The sequence below is a fragment of the Cyphomyrmex costatus genome, unplaced genomic scaffold (genome assembly GCF_001594065.2).
Source record: "Cyphomyrmex costatus isolate MS0001 unplaced genomic scaffold, Ccosl1.0 scaffold164, whole genome shotgun sequence".
Taxonomy (NCBI): domain Eukaryota; kingdom Metazoa; phylum Arthropoda; class Insecta; order Hymenoptera; family Formicidae; genus Cyphomyrmex; species Cyphomyrmex costatus.
Window position 1 is genome coordinate 2,021,795 of NW_017275653.1, and position 21,447 is coordinate 2,043,241.

The 21,447-nt window shown below is 35.3% G+C and overlaps 4 protein-coding genes across 4 annotated transcripts in view; 1 reads left to right on the forward strand and 3 right to left on the reverse strand.

The window, feature by feature from the left end:
* The window catches only part of Ance-3 (angiotensin-converting enzyme Ance-3), a 55,643-nt gene that overhangs the window by 17,113 nt on the left and 17,083 nt on the right, over window positions 1-21,447 (forward strand). The window lies entirely within an intron of this gene.
* Window positions 1,572-3,213, reverse strand: LOC108771628 (BCL-6 corepressor-like protein 1). The gene is made up of 2 exons (XM_018536968.1): window positions 3,202-3,213; window positions 1,572-2,927 (listed from the first exon to the last, which is right to left on the reverse strand). Exons 1-2 carry the CDS (start codon window positions 3,211-3,213, stop codon window positions 1,572-1,574), a joined length of 1,368 nt encoding a protein of 455 aa, XP_018392470.1.
* On the reverse strand, window positions 8,870-17,154 carry LOC108771629 (proline-rich protein 4-like). Its single transcript, XM_018536969.1, has 3 exons — window positions 16,960-17,154; window positions 9,934-10,162; window positions 8,870-9,795 (listed from the first exon to the last, which is right to left on the reverse strand). The coding sequence occupies exons 1-3, from the start codon at window positions 17,152-17,154 to the stop codon at window positions 8,870-8,872; spliced, it is 1,350 nt and encodes a 449-aa protein (XP_018392471.1).
* On the reverse strand, window positions 16,814-19,206 carry LOC108771757 (proline-rich protein 4). Its single transcript, XM_018537119.1, has 2 exons — window positions 19,166-19,206; window positions 16,814-18,356 (listed from the first exon to the last, which is right to left on the reverse strand). The coding sequence occupies exons 1-2, from the start codon at window positions 19,175-19,177 to the stop codon at window positions 17,214-17,216; spliced, it is 1,155 nt and encodes a 384-aa protein (XP_018392621.1). The 5' UTR covers window positions 19,178-19,206; the 3' UTR covers window positions 16,814-17,213.

Below are 21,447 nucleotides of genomic sequence, written 5' to 3' on the forward strand. Positions count from 1 at the left end.
ATATCAACAGAAATTGCATTTTCACTGCTTAATGCAGGGAATATTTTTATTAAACTTTGATAAAACGAAATATATGTATAATATGTAAATGTTTGAACTATTATATATAAAATTTGTTATATCAAGTTTAAACAGTCATGTGTGGAAACCCTTTATAAATATATAATTATTTTTATTAAAAAAATTTAATTTTATTAGTTTTTATTAAATAGGTTATTATTTATTAATACTACACGAAGATCACACGATTTTCTTATTCTAATTACGTTGAAACAAATAAGTAAAAAGATTTCATTTTCTCCATTACGTCGTAGTCAGGAATTTAAAATTTAATGCAAGTATCACAGCAAAAACACAGTGTGCGAATTGATTAGCAAAGTCATTTCCAATTTTTACGTAAATAGCGATACGCTCAATAACAAAAACAAAGTTTGGTTTTATTACCACAGTTTTACGACCGTCCTTCACTTCCTTTCCCCTAATCAAGCGCATATAGGGAAGTGACTAGGAAAATAATTAGAAAAGTAATTTCACAGTCATGACGTGTTTTAGTTTTATTTACACATTGGAGATAATAATTATAAATAAACTCATATAAATCAACGAAATATATGTATGCACATCCTGTTGCGTAGGACTATTAGAGAGTTTCGTGTTACATAATTTAAAAACAATTAGTTAACGCTAGAACTGTGGTTGTGCCATTTTTGACTTACCTGATAGTTCTTCTTTTTAAGTTAATTTAGATTTGCACATGAGGTTTTAGATTTATGTGACATTTTATAAATAATCATAATTAAATATAAATAATTTTATGGCGAATAAAATATGAACTTTTTATTTTTATGGTGACAACCATCCCTCGTAATAGGCTAGATTTACCTTGCACCGCGATTAAATTTCAGACCGCGGTTCACTTAGAGATCCTGAATTTTTTCGATACTACTGCATATTACTTTAATGAAATGATATTTCCAGTTTTCACTATATATATAATATATAATTTACAAATATTTAACTACATTCGTTAAATAAAAATACATAATACATATTTCAATTACATGTATATACATTGTATATATATGTATATATTTTAGAATAAAATTTACAGAACATACCGATTAAATCTTTTCTATAATCATATTAATATTGATGGATTGATGTTTTCTAATGATCGAATATTTTAGCTACATTATTAAAATATTGTACAATAATTGACAAAGATATAAAAACATTTTGTTAATAAGAGAAAATCTTAAATAAAATGATCTTACGTAATATGTTGTGACAAAATTGTAGTTTACATGTCATTTCATTATGAATTGAAATCTATTTTAATTGCTAAACTATTTTGAAATTTTTTAGAACCTTATTGTAATTGTTAATGATTCTAATTTGCAATTTATTATTCTAATTTACACAATTCAGTTGGATTAATTTTTATCTTTCATATAGGTATTCAGTCTCTTTTGAAATTACATAAAATATACTTGTCACGATTTCATGCAAAATATCCGCGTACATGACGTATGATGAATTGCTTGTGGCGAACAGTATAAACATCTGCGGTTTTATCGAGTGAATGATTCACGATCTGACCATTGCGGTCGTAGCAATGATTTGGTCTTAGTGCTTTCGCTCTCCAGTAAATCTTCCTTGATGTTTCGATTTTTCCAACCAAGCTTGACGGGTACCGGCACTTGCACAACATACGGGAAGGGTTTTTTTACCGGGACGAGTACCGGCTTTGTTTCATACACCTCGTAAGGCTTGTCCACGGGTACTTTAATCGAGATAAAATAAGGTTTCACTATTTCTACCGGTACAGGTTTCTCTACGGTATACGGTTGAGGATCCGGCACTTTGACAGGTACCGGAACTGGCCTCTTGATCGGCACAAAATACGGTTTTTCCACAGGTACTTTGATTCTTACTGGGTACGGTTTGGGCACTTCTACCGGATATGGTCTGGTGACCTCCACCGGATATGGTTTAGGCACTGGTACCGGATACGGCCGATTGACGGCAACCTTTAACGGTACCGGTACCTTTCTCTCAATCTCATACGGAGTAGGTATTTCGATCGGTACTTTGACCTCATACGGTATCGGTTTGTCAACAGTATATGGCTGCGGTATCGGTACCTCAACCTCGACTGGAATCCTTTTCTCAATCGTAAAAGGCTGCGGTATTGGTACCTCGACTTTGTACGGCACAGGATTGTCGACCTTCACTTTGTAAGGAACTTGTTTCTCGACTTGATAAGGCTCTGGAACTTCAACCGGAACATTCACGTAGACCTTGACCGGGTAAGGCACCCTCTTCTCCACCATATAAGGCTGCGGTACGGGCACTTTGATCTCATAAGGAACATGTTTATAGACCGAATACGGAATTTTCTTCTCAATCGTCACAGGTACCGGCACTTTCTTTTCCACGGTTATGACAGTCTTTTCATTTTGTTTATTCCAACTTGTATCCTCGTGAGACCATTCGCTTCTCGGAAATCTTCTCCAGATGTCCGTCGAATCTTTGATATCGATCTTACTGGACCACGCATGAAAATCTCTATCTTTCGTGCGTCGAGACGCAAATGTTGGATCTCTTGAATATCTGCTCCAATCATCCGTGTCTTCTTCTGGCTCTTCTTCATCGTCCACCGCCTCGTATCCGCCGCTATCGCTGTAATCATCGTCTTCTTTCTTCTCCTTGGGCGGATCTTTTCTAATGTTGGTATAAGACTCACGAACAAGTTTGGATTCCGTCGTGGTATTTCCACCATCAAGTGCCTTTTCCACTGCCCTCTCGGCTGCTCTTTCGGCTGCTTTTTCTACTGCAAGCTCAGCAGCCTTCTCAAGCTCCTCTCTACGACTAGCTGACGATGTAAGAGCAATCCCGAGACAAAGAAATGCTATTAGACACTCCCACTATTTAAAGAAATTTACTATTAGTAAAAATATTTAAAAAATATTTTGTAATATGTTTAATATAATGCGAATATTTTCAACTTAATAATAATTAATAAAAGAATTTCAAAGTCCTTTATATCAAATTTAAGTACTTAGCTTTAGCTCTCCAATTACAGATAATTCTAAAATTTATACAAACACATTTGTTAACTTATAAAAGAAATATTTTTTATGAAATTTTTTTTGTAAAAGAAGAATTAATATAATATTAAACAAATAAAAATAAAAATACCTGGTGTCCCATCACGATTTCTTTGCGATCAAGACGATAGACCAACTTATACTGAATCTAAACGGAAAGGTATCCTACTATTATTTATACACCATGGACGACTTTCGCCGGTTCAACCAGCTAGACCTTTATAGCCTTGCAATACTTTATCCGTGACAATTATCTACGCTTAAATGATCATCATTGTTTTGCGGCGCCGCGTAGCGACGAATGCCATTCATTCATTAAGAACCATGCTACTTGTTTTAAAGCCGCGAGACAGTACGCAAAACACACAAGCAATTTAAATCATGATCTTCTCAAGAAAAATGCAAAGTTTCCACGAAAAAGATTTTGTATGTTCAACTGTTATGTACGGAATAGCTTCAAGATTTTTTACTTATAATATTTTTACTTATAATTTATCTCTAGTAATATTATAATTACTGTCACTTTTTTACAATGTAAAATATGGTTTTAGTATCTAGTTTGCAATAACAGTTTTTGTCATTGATTTATTATTTAAAAAAATGTTTATAATAGTTTGTATTTTAATATCAAATTTTTATACACGGCATGCTTTAGAAAAATTTAATATAGAAACAAGAATATGAATTAGATTAAAAAATATAGATTTAAAATAAAATTTAATATAGAAATGAGAATATTTGGATTAGATTAAAAAAAAATAAGAATTTTAAAATTCTATGAAGTAGGTTATATTTGACTCATGACGGAAATACGTTGCCACTTACACACGATACCTGTTGCGTTCTAGTTCATTAATCTATACGCAAAGAATACTGGATTAGTGATGCTATTTATGAGTAGCCAATGAAAGCGAATAGACACTTTCTATGTTGAATCGTAAAACGAAATGATTCTTGTTATTTCCTTCTAAGAATATTCGGTTACATTTTTCAATAAGCAGTTATCTTCTACCGTTTTTTTCATCCTTTGTTGTATGAATTTCCGTAACAATTATAAGTGAAAACCAATAAAAGTAAATCAAATAAGAGAAAGAATTCTATATTTTTGGTCAAAGTATATATTTATCAAATTTATAAATACATTTTTTAATTCTCTATAAACCGATTAGATTTGTAAAATTTGTGAAATGCAATTATAAATTGAAAAGTTGGAAATAACACACATTACAAATTACATTGATTATCAATTTAACGACTCACGATATTTTTCTTTAATTTCTTATTCGATACATCAAATATCAGTAATTTTTAATAGATTTAAGTCCTGTAGAATAAATTCCAAGTAGGGAGAAAAGAGCACTAAGAAATAAATCTTACAAATACAATTCTAAAATTCGAATAAATATTGTATATTAATTTATACATTTATTATATATACTTAACAATATATCGCTATATTATTTGTAAGGAAATATAATTTGATAGATAGTGTATATTGTATTGAATCAATTATAAATGCAATCGTGTCATTCCTATTACAAACAATGTGCATTTACGCGTATCGCATGATTCGTACGATACGATCGATACTTTCTTTTACAACAAATTAAGTAACTCAAACGAATTTCCCAGGATTAGTACCAGTGAAACCGAAACCGAATCAGTGTAAAAGTGCTCTCCACACATCTTGCGTTCTCGAAGTTGCACTTTCCCGCTTTGGTGGCAGTTATATTAACTTAACCACTTAACTCTTATATTTATACGCGCTTCTCGAAACTTTCTTCTGATATTTCCCGGAGATATATATGAACGGAGAAAAAAGGAAAAATTTCCTTCGTCATCCGGCAACAGTTCCAACATGCTATTTATTCTATTCGTTTAACTTTTTCTTGCGCTGGTATTATGACTATATAAAAGAACATGCTTAAATGTTCGTCTTATTTTCAATAATAATAATAATGCATCAAATCAATCAAATGTACGTAAATTAAACTGAACAGTATCTTTACAACACGGAAGAGCCCAAGTGAAATCGTAACATACGCCGCTTTGAATACTTATTACGCGAACTATAATCATTTATTTCGTAAAGTTTGCACTCGCCGTAAAGAAAAGCATAAAGTGATATAAGAGCAACGTATAACCGTAATTGCCTCGCGTGCAAGTACATTAACTGCTGCTCTATTCCGCACCTGGAAGTGTTCTGCGAAGAGTTTAGGATACATGATACAGATTTGGATATGTCTTTCTCCATCTGTAATGTACTTGTCAATATTAAATCGTGATCGTCAGAGTGAAAGTTGCGGAAGATTATTTTAGATCCTGTGTTCAAAGCAGCGAAAATAATTTGATTTTTATAATAACAGACAATGATACCGTTTCTCTAATAAATAAATAACACATTGTGTCTATTATTATCATTGAAATAAGGTCAAAATTACATTCAATTCGCATCATAAACCTACGCAAAAATTATGTATATACTTATACTATATCTACAGTAGCGTTTCTACCGAAGAACTCTTAGCTGAAACCAATCTTGAAATGTGATACAGTAATTAAATCTTGAAATTTGGTATTTGTTATGTCATATTTGCAATCATGATTTAATGGAGGCAACACAATCAGATAAAATTTGTCTTGAAATACAGCCTGACTTTTATTGCTTGTAGTTTAATAATCGATGATTGAAAGAAGCATGTTAATCATTTTTTTTAATCTTGCAACACTTTTTAGTTTTATGATTAATTAATTCCCGCGATTAGCAATTGTACATTTTATATATATTTTATTTAAATTACGGTATTGATTACTTAAAATGAATTTAATTGAATTAAAAGAAGTAATTAAAATTAATTTAATTTTATCAAATTGTTGTAACATTGTAAAAATAAACAATTATCTTTAATAAAAAAAATGTTCCGATCTAATCCCGAGTTTTGATTTAAAACTTAATATCCCCTTTCGTAGGATTTAACGTAGTTAATCCTGATTCTTGTTTCTATGATTACTGTCAATTCACAGCCTCACTGGAACGATTAATGAGTAAAAGAAGATAATTTGATCAACTAAAAGAAGATAATTTCATCAACTAAAATGGTACAATGTGATTAAAAGAGAGTTACAATTAACTTTTTACAATATATTCAACTACTAAAACTTCTTTCTGTCATTCAATGTCAGTCGAGTTCACTTTCGCTTCAACTATGGCTGGAATGATCTGTAATTGAACAGTGTAAAATACAACAGCTAACCAGTGATATTGACCATGATTGTAACTAAGGAATTTCTGTAATACTATAAAAAGCAATTGATTGCGTATAAGCATTCGTAACATATGACAAATCTTTTAATTAACCACTATAAATGATATTATGACATTAAATTGCATATGAATCATAATTAAGTAACGAAACATCCTTTATCAATCTAGATCTTAGTATTTAAAATATTTTAGTGTGAATCAATATATCCAGGTCTGTTAATTAATACGAATCAAAATAATTATCGATTTTAAAATGTAATCTTAACTTAAAACTAGGATAATACAATAATATCACAAATTAAAAATTGACATACAATTTATATATACTAGACTTTTCCTGCGTGCGCTACGCGCGCGATTCAGAATTATTGGAGATACACAAACAAATCTGGAAAAGACCAAACTGGTTTGTTAATCCCCCTAAAATTACAACGTAGGTTCTTTCTTTACTTAATTTTTTAAAAAATTTAAGCATTTATACATCCTTAAAATTTTTTTCCGGATTTGTCTAATTTATAAGATTATTATTTGTTTTTTCCTTTTTTTCCGTTAGTTTTAATTAACTGTCTTCATTTTAAATTATTGATTTTCGTATTTTTTTTATTTTTTTATTTTTCCCCGCTTCTTGAAATAGTCATGAAGATGATGATTTTCGTCTTCTTTTAATATTATTCAGTTGTTCTTCGTTTTTTTTTATATTTTTCATTCATATTTTTTCGAAAAAATCATTAATTTAGTAAAATGAATTCTCAAGCAATCGATACGAACTCGAAAAATAATCACTTGGGGGATGTTACAATCTTTTTTTGTGTATAACTTTTTTTTGGAGGGTGGACAAATGAAAATAACGGGTGGACAAACGTGGACAAACAGTGGACAAACGAATGTAATAATGATATTACCAATATTCGCATTTACAGATTCCAACTTTACAGAGCTGCTTTGTGAAGTTGGCACCTTAAAGCGAATATTGGTAAAATCATTATTGCATTCGTTTGTCCACTGTTTGTCCACGTTTGTCCACCCGTTATTTTCTTTGGTCCACCCCGCAAAAAAAGGTTATACACAAAAAAAAATTGTAACATCTCCAAGTGATAATTTTTCATAATTATGTACACGGGTATCGTTTGTCCACAACGCGCATGTGATTGTCCACCCATTATTTTCATTTGTCCACCCTATTTTTATTATATTTTTCGTAATAATGTAAAATAATCACTTGGGGGTGTTACAATTTTTTTTTATGCATAACTTTTTTTTGGAGGGTGGACCAAAGAAAATAACGGGTGGACAAACGTGGACAAATAGTGGACAAACGAATGCAATAATGATATTACCAATATTCGCATTTAGGGGTGCCAACTTCACAGAGCGCTACGCGCAAGATTCTTTTTTTTTTGAACGACCATATAATTTTCTCTTACAAAATTTACACCAAAGCATAGTCGATTAAGCTTTAAATTATAATTACATTTCTTTGCGTCTTATTAAATTCGTCATATTTGGAAAATCTTATTGATTTCCGCAACATTTTCGTCTGCCATATTGAATTTAAAAATTTGGAACACGGAATCAAAATCAGCGTTCGCAGTAACCCCCATTTACCTAATTTCGCTGAAATTTTTAAATTTTTATGTATTTCGCAACACTTTCGTCCGCCGTTTTGGATCAGCCATTTGGATTTTCCTAATTTTGATCACGGATTCGAAATCAGCGTCCGCGTAAGCCCCCTTAATCCAAATTTCGCCGAAATCGGAAAACCTTTAAGATTTTCGCATCTTTTCCGTCCGCCATATTGGATAAGTCTTTTTTAATTATCATAATTTTTACCGTGTTTTTAAAAGAGCGTCCCCAAAATTCCTTATTACCAAAATTCACTATTTTCGGATTACTTTAACTGCCTCAACGAATAGAGGCTTCAAAAAAGCGTGACACGCCAATTTTAAGATATGATATATATAATAAGAAAATAAAATTTATTTATATTTTCCTTTTATTTTAATCGTTCTCTCACTGAAGCTGTTAATTGACAGTTATTATAAAAACAAGAATTAAGATTAATTACTTTAACGAAAAAATATTAATTTTTAAATCGAAATATATAGGATTAGGTTGGAGCAATTTTTCTATTAAAAACAATTGTTTATTTTTACAATGTTATAATAATTCACAGCAACAAAATGATAAAGACTATAATTCCGTCAAAATATGCCGAGTACAATAACAATATAAATACATATATTGCAAAGATGGCATAAAATTTCATACAATGTAAATAAATAAGAAGCACAAATGCTTCTTTACTTTATTATGTTAAGTTCTTAGCCTCCTTTTTATATTAAAAGGCTGAACTTAATGCCTCTGAATCTTATATTTTTTTTGATTATTATTCAAACTAAGAAATGCCATGATCAAAGTTCGCAGCCTCTGGCAGCTACATTGTCTTTTATGTCCAAGAATAATTCATTTCTATGAATGACTACATCTATTGCATCTATCGGTGTTCGGCACCTTCTTCTATTGGCACCGCGACCGGTATATTAACCGGATAAGGAACGGGTTTTTCGAAGTGATACTCAACTGGCTTGCTTACATGAATCGGCACAGGCCTCTCTATCGGTATCTTTACTGGTATAGGTACGAATTTCTCTACGAAATACGGTACCTTTTTTTCGACCAAGTACGGTTCCGGTACTGGAACATTAACCTTGACCGGCACTAGTTGATCTACCGGAACTGGTACTGGTCGTTCCACCTTCACTCTAACCGGAACCGGCACCGGCTTCTCAACGGGATACGGAACTGGCTTCGCGATTGCTACCGGATATGGTTTTGGTACCGGAACCGGTATCGGTTTGTCTACTGTAATCTTTACAGGATAATGAATGATTTTTTCGACCGGATAGGGCTGAGGTATACGTATCGGTATCTTCACCGGCACCGGTACTTGTCGTTCTACAGGAAACGGGTTCGGTACTGGGATCTTGACTTCATAATGTATTTTTCTCTCGATGGGATATGGTTTTGGGACAAACACCTTGACCGGAACAGGACGATCTACCGGTACTTTAACCGGATACGGAATCTCCTTCACAACCGGTACCGGCCGTGGAATTTTAATAGGAACTTTGACAAAGACCTTTACAGGATACGGTATTTTCTTTTCGATCGCGTAGGGCTGCGGAATCGGGACTTTAATTGGGTACAGTATTTTTTTAATCACAGGATATCGGATAGTCTTTTCTACAGGGTACGGTACCGCGATCTTCTTTACGATCGTAACAATTTTATCATCGTTTTCTGATACTTGATAATCGTGTATGCTTTGTCCAGTTTCCCCTCCGCTATCCAATTCGGCGCCGAAGTGTTTTTCGTATCCATCTTCAAGCTCACGTTTAAAATGTACGTTAGATCCTGAAACTGAACGATTATTTCTCGAGTTAGGTTTAGTTTAGTCTAATAAATCCTATATAAAATAGATTTTTTATAATATTGATAAACACACAAACGTGTTATCTTTTACATTGCAAACTTTATTAAATATGTGAGAATACTTACATTGACTGTCTTTAGACTCCTGTTGTTCAGTTCTGAATATATTTGCGTTGTGAATATTTTCTTCTGCGATATAATTGGCTCTATTTTGCGTTATGTGAAAAGGTATAATTTGACGAATATATCGTGATGTGGGAAAGTGATCATATTTATATATGCGTCTATCATAATTGTGAATCGGAAAACTCATTGCAGTGGCCATAAAGAATGGTAATAAAAACCTCGCGTGTCCCTGAAAACAGTAAAACCCAGACGATTTCATAAATTTCTTTCGCATTTAAACATAAAATAAATAAAATCTATTTTTTTATATCACAAATCTTATAGGGTCTTTTTGAGAATTTAAACCAATGAAAACCGATGAGAACATGCTGTAACGGTCAAACTAGATCTCGAGTACTTCTATATATAATAGCGTGTAAATTTATTTACTACGTATGTAGATTTTTAATTGTGCGCCGAATTTTCAGACTTGACACGCAACTCTACTAAATTATCGTAGTAATATCACGAATTAAATTGACTAACAATTTTTTTATGCTTCTTGCGCATCTTAAATTGACCTTAATAATGTTGAATGATATATTAAAATCTGTAAATAATTAATTCGGTTATTACAATTTTCAATACATAAATGTACCCTATATAAAAATAATATCACAAAATTGTGAAAAAAAAGAAAACTTAAAACGTATTTATAATATAAAAAGTTGTTTTATATTATGCACTTTGTTGCACCTTAACGAAACTTTCACATAAATATTATATTTGATATGATCACACCATTTAAGAAGAAAATTTATACGATATATAACACTGTTTAATTCTGAACACTCGACACAGCACTGAATGTCCTAACAGCATAGAAAGGCATACCCTATGTCTCATCTTGAACGAAGTGATAAAACGATCTTCTTTTCAGAAATTTCTTCTTTCTTCTAGTACGTTGCTCGAGTTAACAGTAAATAGATCAGAAGTATACTTTTACCATCTTATATATGTTGCTACCAGAGGCGTGTTACTGATCTAGAGGCTGTGCACGCGATGCCTTCTTCAAGAGGGGATGGATCACTTTCGCGTTTCATTATATTCGCACGACGAAAGTGAAAATTTTTTGCAATAAGAATTATCTAGAAAAGCACCGTCATATGCTGGCTTTAATATGTTTATCCGTAAGGGGAATGACATTGTTTCGACGATAAAAACCGTTCACTTAATTCTTTCGTGGAATGTCGACTTTTTCCCAGACTGGTTCTTGGTCGTGATCTTGAATCATTGTCGCATTTATTATGTAGACGAAATAAAAAAAGTTATACATTTATTATTTAAAAACATGAATAAAAGAAGAAGAACGAAATTTAATGATAAAATTAGAAAATATGATTATTAAAAATTATACTTTTTAATCTAATAAAAATACTAAATTCAATAAAAACGATTTTTTAGAAATCTGTAGCGATAAATCTTTAATGTACCAATTACATAAATTACACTTCATAGCTATGATCCTTATCATTATCGAGCTTCATGTTACTTGTTCGGACGCGTGACGACGTCTTTACTGCCGGAAACATAACTGTTCACATGAAAACGTAAATATGACCATAAATCCGACGAAGTAAACTTCCCAGCTACGCATCGCCGCTTCGCTAAGATAAGCCGTCATACGCAGAAAGTGAAAAGTGTCAAAGACCTTTTCGTGTTGACGTGATTATGAAAACTTGCGCAGAGAGGCCGGACAACCTGTTCCATTAAAAACTTGTGATCGCTAAACACGATTTATCAGCACTTCCCCAAAAATCATGATTACTTAATAGTCTTCGTGACAAGCACATAAATTAAGAGAACGTAGTGAATTTCGCAATTATGGTGAACGTACGCTGATTAATTTTGAATTACATAAACGTTTTAATTATACAAGTACAAACTGCGTTTACCTTTACTTAAGAGCAAGAGAATTATCTAATATCGATATTAATAAAATTATATAAACCATTGCATTTTCTTTAATGCGTATGAACTCGTTTGTTACTGAATTATTGGACAGCTTAAAGTTATGTGGTATCTCTCCATATAAATTCGTTATCTGAAACGATAATATCGCGTAAGAAGAACCCATCAATTATATAGCTACGTAAAATTATGTAGTTATATATAGATTTTTATTCGTAAAGGAGATAAAGAAAGGATATCAGTGCGGTAAAATAATGCTACAATGAGATCGCATTTTAATGCAATCGTACAGATATGAGTAACTCGGCTATTCCGTCGTAAGGAGAAAATGATGCTCTCATTGTTTCACATTGTGCACACATCGTTTTGTATGGATTTCACAGTGGGCATGCGATTCGATTTTCATTATTGCCTTTCAACGCGCTCGCGTGTCAAATTTGACGCTCGAAAGCAAGTGCATTATCGCGATAATTAGTCGTGCAGTCCACACGTCATTACCCGCGATTTCGCGAACATCATTTTGCGAATTTTTCATAGTGGATTGATGCAAAAACGGAGAGAGAGTTTTGGTCAATCGGACTGGTCTTTTGTCGAAGCTGCACAAACCGAGAGAGAAACGCGGCGCGATACTTTCAAATCTAATTAACATTTTAACGCAGAGTTGCAGTTCGACGCTTTTTCGCACGATGTCATTAAGATTCTTTGAAATAAGCACCTTCGCGGGTGCATTTTATTGTATTCGTCCCGAGGATGAGAAAAGTCGAGGGCGGAAGTGCGAACGGAGCGCTTTGAAGGTGCAGCGCTTCACGCTTCCGGATATCTAGATTATGACATAAATACACAAGATTCGTCAAGAGATAAAATGAAGGAAGAAGCGCATTACTGCGCGCAAATACGAACGTAATAAGAATAAATTCATTAGAGAGGACGTAGGATACGCTTTTTTAAATCACGTGTCGACATAGCAATCACTATAATAATAATAATAATAATAATTTTTCAGTTTCACACGTGTAATGGCCGTCTAGTTGAGAAATCAGTCTTGCGAGACTAATCATACGGTAATAATTTATATTTCAATGTACTTTTCAATTATGGCTGTTTTACATGCCGCGTTTAAACTCTCAGTTCTTTCGATTTACGCCTGAAAACGTTCGCCACTAACATCAGCAACTTATTTACTAGCTATTTACTAGAAAAGAGAAGACGATTCGTAAATCAATGATTCGTAACTTATACTAAATGCGATATTTGCGGATTAAAGCAAATAAGCTTTGCGCGTAAATCTACCTTCGCAATTAATGTTTTCTTAATAACGACGGAACTACATATTCCTACGCTCGTAAACTTTCTTAAGAACTTTAATATACAGATTTTGCCTTCACTCTCAAGATCGTTGCGTTATTAAATACGTATACTTTCTAGCGCAAATAAGGCAGTAAAATAGCAGAGGAAAAACAACAAAGGAAAAATGTTTTAATTATATTCATTAATTTAATTTTTTCACTTTTATGTTTCTGCTTAATTCTAAAACGCGATAATTATTACTAATTGCATATTATTATTATGTCACAAAAACTTGTATCCGCATCAAATTGCTATTATTAATAATCGATATATACATCTTATCTTATACGATTTATAGAAGAATAAAGACTATATTATTTCGTTTCGAACTGTACCAATCGCAACTTATGATAATGCCGATTTATATCCTAGGCTGAAATTACAATTGTCGTTCATTATTAGCAATTACAATAAAACACCCCTATACAAATGTCGATCAACTAGAGTACGAAGTGGATCATGATACGTTCGCGTCATTACTTTCGCTTATCGTGGATCATGTTCTCACAATGTAATTTAAAGCACATTAATCTTGAATACGAATTGCCTCTTAAACATTGTCTGCAGTAGCTGCAGTCGATATTATTTCTCACGATATACATTCTAGATAATCGTGATCGAGTTATAAATTAAGATATCCGTATATGATAGTGATACAAAATAAAAGATAAGATCGGATTTTGATGAAGAAACTAAGCTTATTTTTCTGTCAAATTACAATAATTAAACAAAATTTCTTTACAAAAACAATTTTCGAATAATTTACTTTATGTCTAACAAATTTAGTAGTAATAAGTTTTTTTGTTTTAAAAAATTAGATTTTGTGTAAGCTGTTTGGAGAGAGTGAAATAAACTCTTCCACATTGTGTAATTTGATAAAAAAAAATAATTTAAGTTAGAAAATATGTTAAACATCTTTATATTGTATCAGCAAATGTAAAAGCGACTAGCTGCTTTATCGGTTACCGTTGTGCAAAGCAGTTCAGAGAAACACCGTTCCCTTCGAGAATCTCTTTGAAGAGTGAAGATACTCGTTTAATGTTATCAAACATTCAACTTTTTTCAATTTAATTTTGGAACATTAATGACTAATAACTCATATAAAAATATTAAATATTTATGTCAAAAAATACCGGGAAATAATACAATAATTTAATTGGTTGCAATTAAAACGTATCATTTAAGTAAATTAATATTTTACATTTAAATTTTATTCATCTTCTAAAAAAGTCAGGATATCATTAAAATTACTTTGCTCTGATTGCGATATTAACACTGCGTGGGCAGTTCGTTTCAAAGATGAAACGAATATCATATATAAATGTCAAATAACTGGCTTGAAATCCTCTCACTCTAACTCAATTAGGTGATAGAAAATTTCGTAACAGAATTATTAACTACGAAGAATATAATGATGGCAAAATTTAAATTATTAGTTTGGGTAATATAATTTTATATGTATATAAATTAAATGTTGTCCTTTATGGAATATTTATAAATATAAGGATAATTATATACGAAATCTGATCTGTCTTCTTTTATTATACCAACGATCATCATGATTAAATGTCAAGTTAAATATTTATTGAAATGAAGAAGAGCTCTTTAATTCTCATGGCACGTGTGTGTGAAAAGAAGAAAGCCTTAAACGATGAATATAATTTAAAACCCGTTAAAACTCTGACATTCAAGCAAGCGTTCTCACATTACGCTACGGCGTTCGTGATCTTAAGACTTTACGGAGCGCAATATTTTTTAATGAAGGGCGCGCAGTGATGTCGTTCGCTCTCCGCGTAATTGTCCTAGATGGAACGGTTTCGCGAGTCAAGGCGAAGAGGTGCGGCGGGAAAGATAGAGGAAGCGAAAGGACGCCGGTGGACCTGGAAAACGGACGAAAGGGGAAGTAGACTTCGCGGCAGCGCGCGATCTTTCTCGGTCTCTGCGACGAGCCGATAGCGAAGGGGAGAGACTCTTACTTTCAGCCTCGACGTCGCGTGCACTAATAGCGCGATTGCATAATCGTTCCCGTGCTCGCCGCGGAGACGAGCATGTAAGTCGTTACTTCAAGTCGTGAGTCAAGTGGCAAAGCCAACGTGCGCGCGCTCCGACCGAAGTGGGTCGTGCAGAAATTAGTCGCGGATGCATTGGCTTCACCTCGACAACGGTACCGCAATGGCGCCAGGGGAGCCTCTGCCGCAATGAAACTTTAGGATTGGGTAACGAAGGCCGGAATAACGAGGAGTAATCAAAGATCGATCGCTCCGTGCCCCCTTTCGAGAATCTTCGTTCCGATATGCCTTCGATGCGCCACAGTAATTCATTGTAAATTGATACAACGAAGTAAAACAAAGCATCTTTTATTATCTTTTTCTTTCTTCGCATTTTATATAAGTCTCAGAAGACTCTTTGTCGGAGTTGTATATCTAGATTAAAAATTCACGCAATGAATCGCAGTTTTATCCTTCTTTACAAGAATATGTGTACAGAAAAGCAATGATGTAATTCTATTAAATCGTTGATATTTCCATTTGAAAATTATCAATTTACATTTAGCAATATTTTTTAAATTGTACAAGGAAATTTAACCCAAAGGATCGCGGTATCGATATGATAATTAAAATTACGGAAGATACACTGTAAAAAATAAAATATCAATTTTAACTTAAAGACGTTGAGTCTTTAAGTTAAAATTTTCTAGGATATGCAAGAATGTTAAACTTATAACATTTTATTTTTTACAGTGTATGTGAATATAATTATATCCGCGCGCACGATACAATATAAGTTTTCATTTTGAACACTTTCAAGGAGGAATGCTTATTTCTAGTTTCATTAGAATGATTTCATTTTCCGGATTGAGTTGGTAACTTCTCTGGAGGGAAAAGTGGAGCACTCCCTCGAGAACTCACTCACGACAAACTTTCATGTTTCCCTCAGGAAATTCGGGAAATATAGGATAATGAAGATCGAAGTAATGAATTTAATTAAATATTAATTATATCGAATTTATTCTTAAATACCCTGCGATATATGCGATTATTCTTGAAGAATTATATGATGAGGTTGGAAGTGCAGAATGGATTACGATTCAAGGTTATCGATTTGGCGGAAACTCGTTGCCTCCGGAAATTGGGTCGACAACTTATCATTTAATTTCGTGCTGTCGATAGAATGCAATGACATTTATCAATAACGAGTAGAAAAGAGCAAAAGTCCAAGATGTTTTAAGAAAAGCTATCAGTCTTGATATTTCTCCTTGATAAATATTTTTCTTTTTTATACCTTATACATTCGTTAGTAATATATATCTATATATTGCGTATATAATATTAATACAATATGTAATGTATTTATATAAAAAAATTACAAAAAAAGTATTAAATCTTATTTATTTTATTTATTTATGTCGTTTACAATTTTCAGTTTAACAAATAATTTGTAAATTGAAAAAATGTAATAAAATTACGCGAATTTTTAATATTATTTTTTTATGAATCTGTATTTTCTTTATTTCTCAGATAATTTTTTTAGAAAAAAGAAAATTATACAATCTAGGGAAAGTAAATAGATACATAAAGTGCAATTACTTTACATTAATATTTATTTCGTTTCCGTAAAAAAATACATATACTTTGCTAATATCGGTACAAAAGTAAGACAAGCGAGTTGCTCTCGAGCGAAGATCGCTAAAGACGAGTACATCCCTACTGGTCATTCGTTCTTCCTAACTGGCACACGTCGCCGTGCCGCGTCCTCGTTGCGATCGGATTCGAAGATACGATGGTCCGGTACGCGTTCGTCTACCAGAGATCGTCCTCGAGTCCGATCCAGGTACAAAGTGGCAGATATCGCTGCACTGCACGGCAACGTTTCGGATCGGTAACCTTCGTAACCTAAGACAAGGTCCTCACGGCTATCCGTCATCGTCGCGATGAAACTTCTTGCACGACGACAATGGAAAACCAGCCGGGAGGTAACGATATTTAATGGTGACCGTAGCCTAAATCACCACCCTCGTATCCACCACCGTATCCACCACCGTATCCACCACCGTATCCACCACTGTAATAGCCGCCATGTCCGTGATGCTCATGATGGACGGGTACAGCCACCGGTACTTTGACTGGGTATGGTACAGGCTTCTCCACAGGGTAAGGCACAGGCTTCTCGACGTGAACGGGGTACGGCCTGTCGACTGGAACCTTGATTGCTACTGGCACGGGTCTCTCGACCGGGTAAGGTACTGGCTTCTCGACCGGGTACGGCTGTGGTACTGGTACTTTAACGTGGACGGGCACGGGCTTCTCGATGTGCACGGGGTACGGCCTGTCAACTGGAACCTTCACGGGGTAGGGAACCGGCTTCTCGACTGGGTAAGGCACGTGTTTCTCAATGTGTACGGGGTAGGGCTTGGGAACGGGCACATGGATGGGACGATCAACTGGGACTTTGACGGGATACGGTACGAGCTTCTCAACTGGGTAGGGTTGGGGTATGTGAACTGGGATCTTCACCGGTACTGGAACTGGCTTCTCGACGGGGTACGGCTGCGGTACTGGTACTTTTACCGGTACATGTATGTGCTTCTCAACTGGATAAGGCTGTGGTACGTAGACCTTGACCGGGACGGGACGGTCGACTGGTACGTGCACCGGGTAGGGAACCTTCTTCTCCACTGGGTACGGCTGGGGCACATGTACGGGCACCTTCACGAGGACCTTGACCGGATAAGGCACATGCTTCTCAACTGGATACGGTTGTGGTACGGGCACTTTGACGGGGACCGGTACGGGCTTCTCAACTGGATAAGGCACGTGCTTCTCTACAGGATAAGGCACGGCGACGTTCTTTACAAGGGTCACGGTCTTTATGTGGTGCTCATGGTGACCACCGTCGATATATCCACCGCCAAAATCGCCTCCGTATCCGCCATATCCACCGCCTACGTCAAGGCCGATGTGGCCCCCAGATCCAATATCGTATCCGCCGTCATAACCGTAACCATAACCAAGACCTAGAAGACCACGCTTCTCTTGTTTCTTCTCGGACTTCACCGATTTCTCGACTTTCGCGGTTTCCTCCGACAATACTGTCGCAACCACGACGGCAGCAACTGCCACGTAAACCTGAAAAAGTAGGCAATGTCATTTGTTCTTATGTAATGACATACATTTTGCAATGTAATATAATGCCAGTGTTACGATCAACGCATTCAAGATTGGTCGATCGATGCAATCTCTAACTGAATGACGCACATCGAAGAACTGATTGAAAGTATTGCATCCACGAGGTTGAACCTTTCTATTAATAACGTATGCAATAATGCACAAGCGTATCTCCGATATCAACGAAAAAATTCAATTAATTTTATTATACATACATACGCGAAGATATATTTTTAATAATATTCTAGTTTAAAACAAATAACCATCTATCATTTCGCGTTTCAATAAAAGTCTTTTCCGGTCCATAGGATTAAATACACAAATACATCACCGCACGATGTATTATACTCTTTCAAAATTTTAAAAATAACAAAACAAAAGTTGAAAAATAAATAGAATCAAAATGTTGCGATAAAATATACTAAATACGAAAACGATTCGTTCACTTTGCAAAGTGAACTTTTAAAATCGTGTAGCTAACATTAATAAAATGTGAAATGTTTATTTAAAAAAAAAAAAGAAAACACTTCTCGAGTAACTTGTTCCCGAAATCCAGTAATGATTTTCCGTATCTACCGCGACGAAGACGCGCGTTTGATCTCCCTCGAGCGATTCACACCCCGATTAATCCCAAGATCTCCATCGTTCACTTCTCGCAGGTAGCGTTATCTACCCGAGCCTCTTCGGTGCATGAGGCTTCTCGGACGAACTTCCTGACGCGACACCAGGACGAAAAATATCGACGAGCGAAGTCGACTATACGGACGTACCAGGATTCTCATTTTTGCTCTCGCGATGTTCCGGGTGCGTCCAGGAGTGAACTGGATGCTGATTGCCGTTGATTCCTGGTCTTATATACGCGGCACACTTTCGCCTTCGCCACCCGGAGGCCCATCGGGTCCGAGGCCCCAAGTCGTATACCCCCACGTTACACCTCTTTGTTCAGCTACGGCGACGACGGTCCCACCGTCCCGAGCGACCACCACTCCCCTTTGGGACAGACGCCCCACTCCCCCTCCCTTACAAGCCGCGAAGAAACACTCTTCTCCTTCTTCAACGAACGGGTTTCGTTCTCTTCCTCCTTCGTTGAGTGCTCATGTTTGCGATGCCTGACTTCTTTTTTTTTTTTCTTTCGTCGCATATCTTCGTCGGTACCTTTGCTACGCGTTGGTTTTATATGTTACTTTCTCTGAGGAACGATGGACATACCGATCGTTACCGTCGTAGACTCCCCTTGGTATCGGAAGCTGCCGACGTGACATCGATCGTGTCCGCGTGTTTTCTCAGTTCGGGCGAAAGCTCAGATTAATCCAGTACGTTAAAACTCGCCTCTTTTCACGTAACGTTTACCCGAGAGTCTATTCTTAACGGGTTACAATCCGTTTGCCGGTAAATCTGTCAGCCTATACGGATATATCGAATAGAAACGCGACACGCATCGATCCAGCGAATTCTCGTCGACTGTCACCATACCGTTGGCATCCGTGTTTCGCGCAAGAGATTTATACGTCAATACGAGTTAAATAAAATTTCGTTGACAAACCAGTTTTGTCGATTTTGGTGCTCATCTGACGCAATCTAACGACGTATCCTGGGATTCTCCCGTTTCGAAATGCGGTTAAAATGGGCTCGAATCGAGTTCGAAACTTTTACTGCGTGTCGTAGTTACTTGAAGTAGAAATATCTCGCGACTGGAACGGAAATCGGCAAAACCCTTCCGGGGGATTAAATCGCAATCATCGAAATGCGCAATCCTCGATTGCACGTTTTGCAACCTGATATTTTATTACTGTGAACTATGCAACGGTCCGTTGTCTGATTGAACATGGGAGAATTATATATTCTATAAGTTTTATTAACATATTTTTTTTCTTTTTTCAAAACTCTTTTTAATATCATTAATTTGTCTGCGATAAATTTCAAGCTACTTATATACCAGGTACTACTAGTATAGGACATTGACATATGTCAACCTGGTTTCTCTGTCAGTAAATTACACTAATTTGCTATCTTTTCTCTGCAATTCCATGTTCTCCTGCAAAAATGCATAATTCACGTTCCAACGTTACGTGTAGTCTTCTCTGTGTGTCTTCGACGTTGTAAATTTCCCGCTTTCCACTTTGCCTTTTCCAAGCAGCTTAGAATATTTTGGCGGAGTTGTAGAAACGTTACTCCTGCTTTATTGATTCAGACAAGATTCCCAGATTTATGCGACGGACGTGATTCTTCAGATAATCAAGATTCGTTAGATGTTATCAGTTATTAATTGCATTTATCAGAGAAATTTTCGGCAGCTTTGTACAACAATTGTACACTTTTTTTAATGTGATCGTCCTATACATTTAGTTCTGATAAAAGATTGAAGGCAAGACGAATTATATTAAAGAATTTTACAACAGTTGCAATCTACTTTCTCTGCCGAACGCAACCATTATTTATAATATTAATCGTAGTTAATTTCAGCCTGAATAAAACAAGAGTAAAAACGAGAACATTTAACTCGACGAATGATTAAAAGCTTAGAGCAGTTTCTCGAATTACACAGAATTTCCTTTCGTTTTCATATCTTTCCCGGTAAACCTGTCGTACAGCGATCGCACTGACGCAACGTAACGTTATACGATTCAGCTACGTGCCATTCAATACGTCATTTTTCGTGGCGATCAACTGCAACGGTCACGCGAATCGCTCGCGGATCAACGTCATCCTCTCCCTTTCGCTATTACTGTTCCGTTTTCGTCCTCACCTCGCCCGGCGCACGCGGTGCTCAACGCCTCGTAACGGTGCCACGTAATAGCGTACATATATATATATATATATATATACAGATGCATGCAGACAGCACCTCGCTAGAATTTATCTCCCGCCGATCTCGTGGGTACACCCATTGCTCCCTTTCGTGGGACACGCGGTCCCACGTCACGATCTTGCTCGGGCTGGTCGACTGGTAAGTTCCGTTTTCCTCCTCCTCCGCATTGCATGCGACCAAGTATGTCGATGTTTGCCGGCGCATTATCCATGGGACGTGATTACCTTACGCGACAACGTCGTG